Raw genomic sequence first — 11,398 nt, forward strand, 5'->3', positions numbered from 1 at the left:
AAGGTAGGCCAGGTACACCTCCAATTGACTCAAATTATGTAAATTAGCCTATCAGAAGCTTCTAAAGCCATTACCTAATTTTCTGGAATTTTTCAAGCTGTTTAAAGGCACAGTCAACTTAGTGTATGTAAACTTCTGACCCACTGGAATTGTGATCCAGTGAATTATCAGTGAAATAATCTGTCTGTAAACAATTTTGGGGAAAATTACTTGTCATGCACAAAGTAGATGTCCTAACCGACTTGCCAAAACTATACTTTGTTATCAAGAAATTTGTGGAGTGGTTGAAAAACAAGTTTTAATGACTCCAATCTAAGTGTATGTAAACTTCCGACTTCAACTGTATACATCCATTACTTAATATAGACTATTTATTAAAGTACAAAAACTGTCATATTTGGGGTGGGTTTGGCTTATTTAATCTTGCACACACACATTTCCTGGCACTTACTGTGTACAATATAATCACAAACACATATACATCTTGTTATTGATTACTGCATTGTTGGGTTTAGAGCTTGCAAGAAAGGCATTTCACTGTACTTGTGCACATGACATTAAAACTTGAAATTCTAAACTACGTGCACATACTGATATCATAACAACCATGGCAAACTGTGGAACAAAACAAGTAGTCACGAGGAATAATCATAAAATGCTTACATTTACCATAGCATTATTATATATTGAACAAAAATAAACTCAATATGCAACAATTTAAGCGATTTTACAGAGTTACAGTTCAGGAAATCAGTCAATTTAAATAAACTGGGCCCTAATCTATGGATTTCCCCACTGGCCAGGCCCAGCCAATCAGAATGAGTTTTTCCCCCACAAAAGGCCTTTATAACAGACACATGTTGCGTTTATATTTTTTGTTCAGTGCAACTAAAAAGTCCATCAGTTTACAGGTCACAGAGTTTTACCATCAACATGCCTAACATTAATATAGTTGATGTACCCTGACATAATTCCCTTCTCTACCTAATCCAGACTCTCCAAACTCAAATGTCATCAAAGGGGAGAGCCTTGGTGCACCCTGGGAATTGTAGTCCAGGAAGATGGAGTCTTTAAAGCCCGCTGATTGGTTGGTGGTGCTTTGGGGGCAGGTTACTGAGAGGGGCAGTGAGCATAGAGAGCTCCAGTTGGTCGATGGTGCTGGTCTGAAAGGACTATCAAAATGGAAACAATCCAATTCCCGAATTTGTTTATTTACAAAAAAAAAATCTGATACAATGTCTGTTTAGGAATGTTAATAAAACATATTTGATCGCTCACAAACCTGGGGCATATGCTATTAAGTAGTCCCCTTCTACAGGAGTGTATGGATTTTAGCCAACTCCTTTGACTATTGGCTGTCAGAAACGTCTGGGACCAGGTTACAGACAAACATAATTGGTTCCGCCTAGCTGGGGCTTACACTTGCCGTGGAATTCTCCTCTCCTGACTGGCTGCTCCCTTGGTTCACATACCACCCCCCCCCCCCTGTCACCATGGAAGCCGCCATACAATAAGCCCTCCAGGGTGCTGCTCTAATGACAGAGGGGAAAAAGAGGGATGTGGATCACATCAAATAATAATAAGCCATTTAAAGAGTTCTTGTTTATACACTACACAACTTCATTAAGTTGATTTCTAACACTATCCTTGCAGTGGATACTTCCATCTCCTATCCTAAAATGCACCTTTAACAAACATTTACAATACACGCACGTAAACAACATGGAATAAGAATATATTGCTCTTAACATTGCTATTCAATGAATTGGCTTGACTAGACTCAAGAGCATAAAATTGTCTTACCTGATGTGTCGATGGCCCGAAAGAATGCACCTATTTTGGATCCATGAATAATATCCCCTTTAAAATGCATTAATGTATATTATGGCACTTGAATAAACAGTACTATTCTCTGTCCGTGTGAATACATGAACACCTTCTCTTTGACTCAAAAAGATCCTCGCCATTAAAAGGGATCCTACGCAGAAAGTGTTCCCACTTGTCTGTAGTCGTTCAACTGCTGTGCCGTTTAAACATCTAACTCTAAATGTTGCCCGGTGGGTTTCGCAGTCACAAGTGATGCCCTAGCACACATGTAAACAGGACCTGAAGCTGTTCCAGGCAGGTGTGAGAAAATCTGATTGGCTGCCTGCTGGGAAAGCAGGTAGATCAGGGGCCAGGAGGCAGCAGAAAGCTGTCCCAAGAGACCAATTAAAAAAGGGAGAGCCAAAAGGGGCATCTGGCAACACCACACCATCAGATGAAAATACAATGAGACAAAACGCAATGGATGAAACCACATGCACACAAACACCACAGAGACATGTTAAAATTGGGCATGACAAATAACAGGTTAACATGAAAGAAACTAATGTCCAGGTTATAAGGAATGGATCTGTAGTGCTACAATAGCTATATGGGTCACCACCCTTCATTACAGAAATGTGTCATTATGACACACAGCTGTACATTTCAATGAAACATGGTGAAGCCCCAAAATTGCCCTTGCTAGAAGCATGTGTTTCAGACATAAGGAAGTGGATGGCTGCAAACTTTCTACTTTTAAACTCGGACAAAACAGAGATGCTTGTTCTAGGTCCCAAGAAACAAAGAGATCTTCTGTTGAATCTGACAATTAATCTTAATGGTTGTACAGTCGTCTCAAATAAAACTGTGAAGGACCTCGGCATTACTCTGGACCCTGATCTCTCTTTTGAAGAACATATCAAGACCATTTCAAGGACAGCTCTTTTCCATCTACGTAACATTGCAAAAATCAGAAACTTTCTGTCCAAAAATGATGCAGAAAAAGTAATCCATGCTTTTGTCACTTCTAGGTTAGACTACTGCAATGCTCTACTTTCCGGCTACCCGGATAAAGCACTAAATAAACTTCAGTTGGTGCTAAATACGGCTGCTAGAATCTTGACTAGAACCAAAATATTTGATCATATTACTCCAGTGCTAGCCTCTCTACACTGGCTTCCTGTCAAAGCAAGGGCTGATTTCAAGGTTTTACTGCTAACCTACAAAGCATTACATGGGCTTGCTCCTACCTATCTCTCTGATTTGGTCCTGCCGTACATACCTACACGTACGCTACGGTCACAAGACGCAGGCCTCCTAATTGTCCCTAGAATTTCTAAGCAAACAGCTGGAGGCAGGGCTTTCTCCTATAGAGCTCCATTTTTATGGAACGGTCTGCCTAAACATCTAAAGGGGTGCGTCACCTGAGTGGGTTGATTCACTGATGTGGTCATCCTCTCTGGGTTGGCGCCCCCCCTTGGGTTGTGCCATGGCGGAGATCTTTGTGGGCTATACTCGGCCCTGTCTCAGGATGGTAAGTTGGTGGTTGAAGATATCCCTCTAGTGGTGTGGGGGCTGTGCTTTGGCAAAGTGGGTGGGGTTATATCCTTCCTGTTTGGCCCTGTCCGGGGGTGTCCTCGGATGGGTCCACAGTGTCTCCTGACCCCTCCTGTCTCAGCCTCCAGTATTTATGCTGCAGTAGTTTGTGTCGGGGGGCTGGGGTCAGTTTGTTATATCTGGAGTTCTTCTCCTGTCCTATTCGGTGTCCTGTGTGAATCTAAGTGTGCGTTCTCTAATTCTCTCCTTCTCTCTCTCTGAGGACCTGAGCCCTAGGACCATGCCCCAGGATTACCTGACATGATGACTCCTTGCTGTCCCCAGTCCACCTGGCCGTGCTGCTGCTGCTCCAGTTTCAACTGTTCTGCCTTCTTATTATTCGAACATGCTGATCATTTATGAACATTTGAACATCTTGGCCATGTTCTGTTATAATCTCCACCCGGCACAGCCAGAAGAGGACTGGCCACCCCACATCTTCCTAGGTTTTGGCCTTTCTAGGGAGTTTTTCCTAGCCACCGTGCTTCTACACCTGCATTGCTTGCTGTTTGGGGTTTTAGGCTGGGTTTCTGTACAGCACTTTGAGATATCAGCTGATGTACGAAGGGCTATATAAATACATTTGATTTGATTAGCAGGTTGTCCATAGACATCATATAATCCACTACATGTAATTCTATGATTTTATCCCTGCACATATGAAACAGGGGTATACAAATGTGAGCCATTTCGAATTGTTTTTGTACCGAATAAAAACATTTATTTAAATCAAACATGAAAACAATTTCTCTAAATTATTTACAGAAAATCTAATATTTTACAGATTTTAACAGTATACTAACTTGGCTTAGGTACCATGAGGTCCAAAACACTGATGAACTAAAGCAGCATACCCAACAGTGTTTTCCCTTCACAATGTACAAAAAAATAGGTGTTTCTAAATGCAAAACAATGGTCAATAGTCTTTGCCGGAGTTAGCATGTTGTTATAGAATATGCTGAGGTTATAACTGGCATGAACATAATGCATGTGTGTTTGGGGCAAATTAGGTCCACTAATGCTTTGCATCAAAACATAGCATTGTTAGGTCCTCAACACCCCATGGTCCATGGTCACCTTGGCTGAGCTTGAGTGACAAGAAGAAGAGAGGCTACAACAGACCCTATCCCAAGCCAAACTGCTCATTCTCAGAGGTCATCCACTCCTCGAATTCGCCGGGCAAGCTGAATGTCACGGGGGAACAGCGTTACACGCTTGGCGTGGATTGTACACAGGTAGGCGTCGGAAAACAGTAAAACAAGGAAAGCCTCTGCAGCCTGGAAGATAAATTATGGTGTCAAACAATGACCAGCAAATATATTGACAACACCATTAATAGGGATACAAAAAAAGCAGAGGGGATTTTTTTTTATTGTCGATATGTAAAAAATAAATAACAATAATGTGTACTATGATGTTGTTATAATCATTTTAAACTGTAAGAAGGGTTTAGAGCAGGGGTCTCCAACATGTCGATCGCGAGCTACCAGTAGCTGCAATTTTCACGTGTTCCACCAACTGTCAAAAACAAATCTCACAAGTATCAGACACCGCAAACTCCCAGATATTATTTAACCAATGCAACATTGACATTATCCCACCCCTGGTTAGCCACTATTTGCTTAAAAAGCCAAACTAACACAATATATGCCAATTCATTTCCAGCAATATTGCCCCTTGTCCATGTGTAGCCACTGCCAGTTGAGATGATAACCGTCTTGCAGGTTGACAGAAATACTTTCCCCAAAACCTTCTCAATTGAATGTTAACTGCAAAGTAGGCTTACCTGGCAGAAGTATATGATGAGAAATTATATAATTTATTTGTTATTTACAAACTTTGCCATGAAATAGGCAGCAGCAGTACAGAAACATCACTAGACCGGCACACTAGATTTGCATTTAAAAGGGCCAGATGTGCAATTAAAGGGGAATTACACACAAATCCAGATACCAACAACAAAACATTGTCTCGTGATGTAAACATGGACTCTGAACATAATTTTAAAGATAAATCTTAAAACAGTCAAATTAAAACAGAAAATTCATCTGATTTTATAGTGCCCGCACTTGAGTTTTATTTAACTGGTTTTTTTGCGGTATATTGACAGAAAACACCGAGCACTATTTTCTCTTGTACACTCAGGAGCTGGGGAAGAGTGGCAGGGGAGAGAAGAATGTGCTTGTTCGAAAGCCAGAAAAAAATGTGTAGCTTGTTTCATTTGAATAAAGTAGCTCACATGCTAGAAAATGATGGAGACCCCTGGTTGAGTATTGATATAACAGTTATTCAAATAAGCACAGGAGTGGGAAGCAACATACCTCCTGCAAGGCCAGAAGAGCGTTCACCTGCCATCTCATGAAGTCCCTGGTATAAGTCTGGCACACCTCCCGAACCTGCGTAGACAACCTGAGTAAACAACCTTGCAATTTGCTGCTGTGGCAATTCTGTCATTTTGCAATGATTTTGTCCAACTTGTCAATAAAATGCACTGACACGGGAATGTTTGGTGACATGTGGCCTAATTGGTCGAAATTGCAAACCCCTTTATTGTAGTACAGTGATTGGTCAGTTGTGTGAGATAATATTGCGATGATTTGACTGTTGTATGCGGTAATAGTATGGTGATTGGTCAAATATGCAAGCTCTCGGATAATATGAGGGAATTGTTGATTTTGCAACCAAAAAAAGGGTAAAATTCACAGGGATAACTATGTATTATCAACAAGTAATGTATTGTCAGACAGTTGCAGCATGCATCTAAGAATGTAAGGTGACTATAGACAAAATGGTGGTTGTAAAATCGGTTTGCAGGAGCCATGTGCTAACCAACCTTTACCAGACAAGAAAGGACAGAACCAGGGGTATCGTACCAGGCGTGCAAACGGTCCCTTGCGCAAAAGCAAGTCAGTGCTCTTCTGGTACTTGCGAATTTCCATCAGAGCTCGGGTGCCAGGGCGAAACCTTGTCTTTTTTCGCGGAGGGGGAGCAGGAACGGCAGAGGCTAGAGGGACCCAGATCATCTTTAAACAATGAGAACAGAACCTTATAATATTTCTTCATTGCAACACTTTCAACTAGTGGTCACATACAGTGCATTCATAAAGTATTCAGACCCCTTCCCTTTTCCCACATTTTGTTAGGTTACAGCCTTTTTTTATTCTCAATCTACAAATAACCATAATGTCAAAGCAAAACTTGTTTTTTTAATACCTGCAAATCTATTAAAAATAAAAAGCAGAAATACCTTATTTACATAAGTATTCAGACCCTTATGTTATGAGACTCAAAATTGAGCTCAGGTGCATCCTGTTTCCTTTGATCATCCTTGAGATGTTTCTACAACTTGATTGGAATCCACCTGTGGTAAATTGTGATATATTCAATTGATTGGACATGATTTGGATACCTGTCTATATAAAGGCCCCACGGTTGACGGTGCATGTCAGAGCAAAAACCAAGCCATGAGCTCAAAGGAATTGTGTGTAGAGCTCCGAGACAGGATTGTGTCGAGGCACGGATCTGAGGAAGGGTACCAAAACATTTCTGCAGCAATTGAAGCAACATTCTTAAATGGAAGAAGTTTGGAACCACCAAGACTCTTCCTAACGCTGGCTGTCTGGCCAAACTGAGCAATCGGGGGAGAAGGGCCTTGGTCAGGGAGGTGACCAAGAACCCGATGGTCACTATGACACGAGCTCCAGAGTTCCTCTGTGGAGATGGGGGAACCTTCCAGACTAGTCTGTATCGAGGGAAAGATGAACTGAGCCCAGTACAGAAAGATCCTTGATGAAAACCTGCTCCAGAGCGCCCAGGACCTCAGACTGGGGGCGAAGGTTCAACTTCCAACGGGACAACGCAGGAGTGGCTTCGGTACAAGGCTCTGAATGTCCTTGAGTGGGTCAGCCAGAGCCCGGACTTGAACATCTCTGGAGAGACCTGAACATAGCTGCGCAGCGACTCTCCCCATCCAACCTGAAAGAGCTTGAGAAGGATCTGCAGAGAAGAATGGGAGAAACTCCCCAAATACTGGTGTGCCAAGCTTGTAGCGTCATACCCAAGAAGACCAAAGGCTGTAATCACTGCCAAAAGTACTGAGTAAAGGGGGAATACTTGTGTAAATGTATTATTTCAGTTATTTTTATTTAATACATTTGATAACATTTCTAAAAAGCTGTTTTTGCTTTGTCATTATGGGGTATTGTGTGTTGATTGATCATGGATAAAAAATAAAAATAAACATTTAGAATAAGGCTGTAACGTAACAAAATGTAGAAAAAGTCAAGGTCTGAATACTTTCCAAATGCACTGTACATAGCTAAACAAAAACAGTTTGCTTCAGTTTAAGCATTGAGAAGCCATGAGTCCAACCCATATTCCCCCTATTCTCCTCACCCGATGGTCTGCTCAGCCGTGGTGCCTTTGCCTTTGATGTTGAAGCAGTCGCGGTGGAGGCTGGAGGCCGACGCTTGGGTACTGCACCTTTGTGCCGGCTTGCAGAAGAACTGTCAGGATCGTGACGAGGCATCCTCCAATACTAGTTCACAAAACAGCGTCAATGAAGCCAGACTGTTGCCTGATAGTGAAGAGGAGATAGAGAAAAGTAAATGCGTTGTGACTGGCTCCAGTATTGACCATATAGGTTTAAATGGTCTTCATCATTAATCTTGCATGTCATCACTCACACACACGACCCTGTTAGCCATATGGTGTATATTGGAAAAGAAGAATAGAAAGGGTTGGACTCAAAATGCATACTGAAAAAAAAACCTCCCCTTATGACAGAGGTGTCAAACTCATTCCACAGAAGTCCTGAGTATCTACTCGTTTTTGTTATTCCCTTTCAAAATTGTGTCCAAATTAAACCTAGACAACCAGGTGAGGGTAGTTCCTAACTAATTAATTAACTTAATTTATTAATCAAGTACAAGGGTTGAGTGAAAACCCACAGACACTCAGCCCTCCATGGAATGAATGAGTGAAGGGGTTCAATTAAGCTCGACCGGGCTTGCTGGTAGGCGTGTTGTACACCGGATGAAAGTGTATCGCATTCGATTTGGAACAGGGCTGCCTACCAGGAGTGAGCCTGGTGCCCCTCTGTCCGACAGCGAATTCGGTTCAAAACCAAAGTGACATAATTATGCATGTGTAATAATACATTTTATATCGCGCTTTTCAGTACAAAGGGGGCGGCAGGTAGCCTCGTGGTTAGAGCGTTGGGCCAGTAACTGAAAGGTTGCTAGATTGAATCCCCGAGCTGACAAGGCAAAAATCTGTCGTTTTGCCCCTGAACAAGGCAGTTAACCCACTGTTCCTAGGCCATCATTGTAAATAAGAATTTGTTCTTAACTGACTTGCCTAGTTAAATAAAGGTTAAATAAAACAAACAAAAAAACAGTAGAATCTCAAAGTCGCTTAAAAAACAACGTGTCAGTTCTTGGGTGATGGTCTTCAACAGCATTAGATGATAAGCAGTTCGGAAAAGTAGTATCTTGAGCGGATGGAGCAGCCAGGGAGGTAGGTAGAAACATCTGACAAACAGGCCACGGAGCTCTTCATCGGGCACCTTGTTGTCTTTGATGTTCACAGCTCCTTCTCCGTAGGCAAGCTGGATAGTCCATTACTGAAATGTAGCACCCACCTGGGTGATGTTTCAGCGACTGTAAAAGCGGCAGAATAACCACTACTCCCCAGCAGTAGTCTGGAAAAGCCCCCTACGAGGCGAGCCTCTGCATCTCCTCACACCGCTGTCCACTTCCCTCTAAGAACCGGGGCAGTTGGCCAAAATTCGGATGCTGTTGATGCATCATTAAAATCACACTATATTAGCTAGCCAAGCCAAAACAAGTTATCAAAAACAAAGAAGGTTTGAAATATGCAGTAAAAAAACATGTAAAAACATTTACCATATTTACAGAGCTCTCTGCCTTGGCTACTTCAGCGCGCCATGACAAACACTGAATTATTGTAGTAGGATTCTTTACTCACATGCAAAAATCATTGCAGAAAAACACTTTATCTGCCTTCCCAAATATTTTTTTTATTTTTTTTTATTCAAACATTTATGGAAAATAGATATACGTTTCTGGACGATGCACCATGGTACCTTGTTGACATTAACGAGCAGCGCAGATTACTTTTATATTTCATTTTTTTATTTTATTTAACTAGGCAAGCCAGTTAAGAACAAATTCTTATTTACAATGATGGCCTGGGAACAGTGGGTTAACTGCCTGTTCAGGGGCAGAACGACCTTGTCAGCTCGGGGGTTTGAACTTGCATCCTTCCGGTTACTAGTCCAACGCTCTAACTAGGCTACCCTGCCGCCCCAATAAGGGTGCTCCTCCCTCCCCGCTTTTGCCGGTGACGTGACGGGCCATAGCCCAGTGCACCCCGGGCCAGATTAATCAAACCCCTCAGTGACGCGAGGGGTTAGGTCGGGTTCAGGGTAGGATTGTCTCAAGGGTCCCACTTAGCATCTACCATGGTCTGGTAACTCTGTTAGGCTCAGGCATGACATCGTGGGGTTACATTCAGGGGGGTGTTCTGATAGGTGCCACGTTCTTCACTACATCTGAACGTTCTGAAGATATGCAATCTGTTATACATAAAACATTATACAACAGATGGGACTAATCCTGGATGCTGATTGGTTAAAACCTCATTCCAACCAGTGTCTGTTCCGCAAGTTACCACCAGCTAAAGCTGACATTTAAATGCCTATTTAATCTGTTCCATCTCACTGCACAATCAACTCTCTCATCAGCCCAGCCAGGCAATTTATAAACTTGATCTCCACTATAAAAAGCATCTAGACATCATCTCCCATTTCTGTTAGACTAGCATTTGATTTAACAGCAGAGGTTTTATTAACCTTGCTGTCAGTGTCTCCGACATTTGCAAAACTGTTTCAATATTGAAATTCGATCTTCAGTTTTCACTAATGAAAATGTTGGGACGAGACAGTCAGCTTTTCTTAGCCAGTCGAAATCATGTATCAGCTGTTATAACTATTTAGGATATAGACAAAGAAATGTCTACAGAAAACAGTTCAAACTAAAAGGCAGCTAGATGGCTGTATTTCCAGTTTGAAATGATTGTCGTAGCTGTGTTGTTGGCTAGCTCCTCAGTATAGTGTCCTGACAAGAGATGCGAAATCGCGCATCATTAGCTCATTCTTATGGACCTACTGCTAGAAAACAGCTTAGACAAACGCAGCTAATTTGCTGTTATTCTGGCTGCAATGTTTGACATGAATAAATTAGTCGTAGTTGTAGGCTAGCTAGCATGCAAGGGATACGAACGTTGCCAGCCGGTACGGAACATTTTGAACGAACTACTGGGTCACGTCCATAGATACAGAACAAAAAGACGCAAAGAATGGCTCGCGTCTCTGAAAACCAAACCGATAGAAGGAACGATCCGCGACTTGACTATATCTCGTGGAAGTATGAGTGCATTCATCAAAATAACCTTTGGGCATTATCACTTAACGCTAAGTATCTGAACGTTCTGTAACGTTGCAGCGTCCTGAACATGCCTATGAACTCAACCAGGGCCAAACTGGAAACAATGCAAACCCGCATTCACTCAAAAGTAACAAGCAGATAGTTAGCCAACTCACAAGGTACTTACATTAACTAGTTCTCTAGTTAGCATCGGGTTGAACCCATATAATTGTAAATCAAGAATTAAAAACTGGTAACTGGCACGTTCATTTTAGGGAGGTAAGAAAGCTAACGTTACTTAAGTTAGTTCTTCATAGAGCTTTGCGTCTACTAAATTAGCTAGCATGCCACCGCTAACTAAGCAAACCATAGAGCTAACAACTTTTGAACGTGTCGAAATTCCACACTTACCTGCCGATACAAGTCTTATGCGAAGAGCTTTTTGTCAACAATGCACCAAAGACTAAACCTCTCCCTGAACCAATGTGACCGAAATTCAAACGACGCTCCTTGGTATCCGTCTCCTCGCAGAGCCAATGAGATGTCGA

The 11,398-nt window shown here is 42.0% G+C and overlaps 1 protein-coding gene and 1 long non-coding RNA gene across 4 annotated transcripts; both read right to left on the bottom strand.

Annotated features, from left to right (window-relative positions):
• Nucleotides 1-396: 396 nt before the first annotated feature.
• On the bottom strand, nt 397-2,496 carry LOC116354392 (uncharacterized). The gene is made up of 2 exons (XR_004203595.1): nt 1,804-2,496; nt 397-1,532 (listed from the first exon to the last, which is right to left on the bottom strand). It is a non-coding gene; the product is annotated as an uncharacterized LOC116354392 (long non-coding RNA).
• Nucleotides 2,497-4,097: 1,601 nt separating this feature from the next.
• Nucleotides 4,098-11,364, bottom strand: LOC109907508 (histone H3-like centromeric protein A). Of its 3 annotated transcripts, none has more exons than XM_020505500.2 (5): nt 11,262-11,364; nt 7,798-7,978; nt 6,276-6,406; nt 5,724-5,798; nt 4,098-4,679 (listed from the first exon to the last, which is right to left on the bottom strand). In XM_020505500.2, the coding sequence occupies exons 2-5, from the start codon at nt 7,928-7,930 to the stop codon at nt 4,551-4,553; spliced, it is 468 nt and encodes a 155-aa protein (XP_020361089.1). In that variant the 5' UTR covers nt 7,931-7,978; nt 11,262-11,364; the 3' UTR covers nt 4,098-4,550. The 3 variants fall into 3 exon arrangements, with proteins under 3 accessions (XP_020361089.1, XP_031649469.1, XP_020361090.1); XM_031793609.1 differs by lacking the exon at nt 11,262-11,364 and adding an exon at nt 11,038-11,211; XM_020505501.2 differs by lacking the exon at nt 4,098-4,679 and adding an exon at nt 4,687-4,920.
• Between the last annotated feature and the right edge of the window lie 34 nt (nt 11,365-11,398).

The sequence above is a fragment of the Oncorhynchus kisutch genome, linkage group LG17 (genome assembly GCF_002021735.2).
Source record: "Oncorhynchus kisutch isolate 150728-3 linkage group LG17, Okis_V2, whole genome shotgun sequence".
In the NCBI taxonomy this organism is placed as follows: domain Eukaryota; kingdom Metazoa; phylum Chordata; class Actinopteri; order Salmoniformes; family Salmonidae; genus Oncorhynchus; species Oncorhynchus kisutch.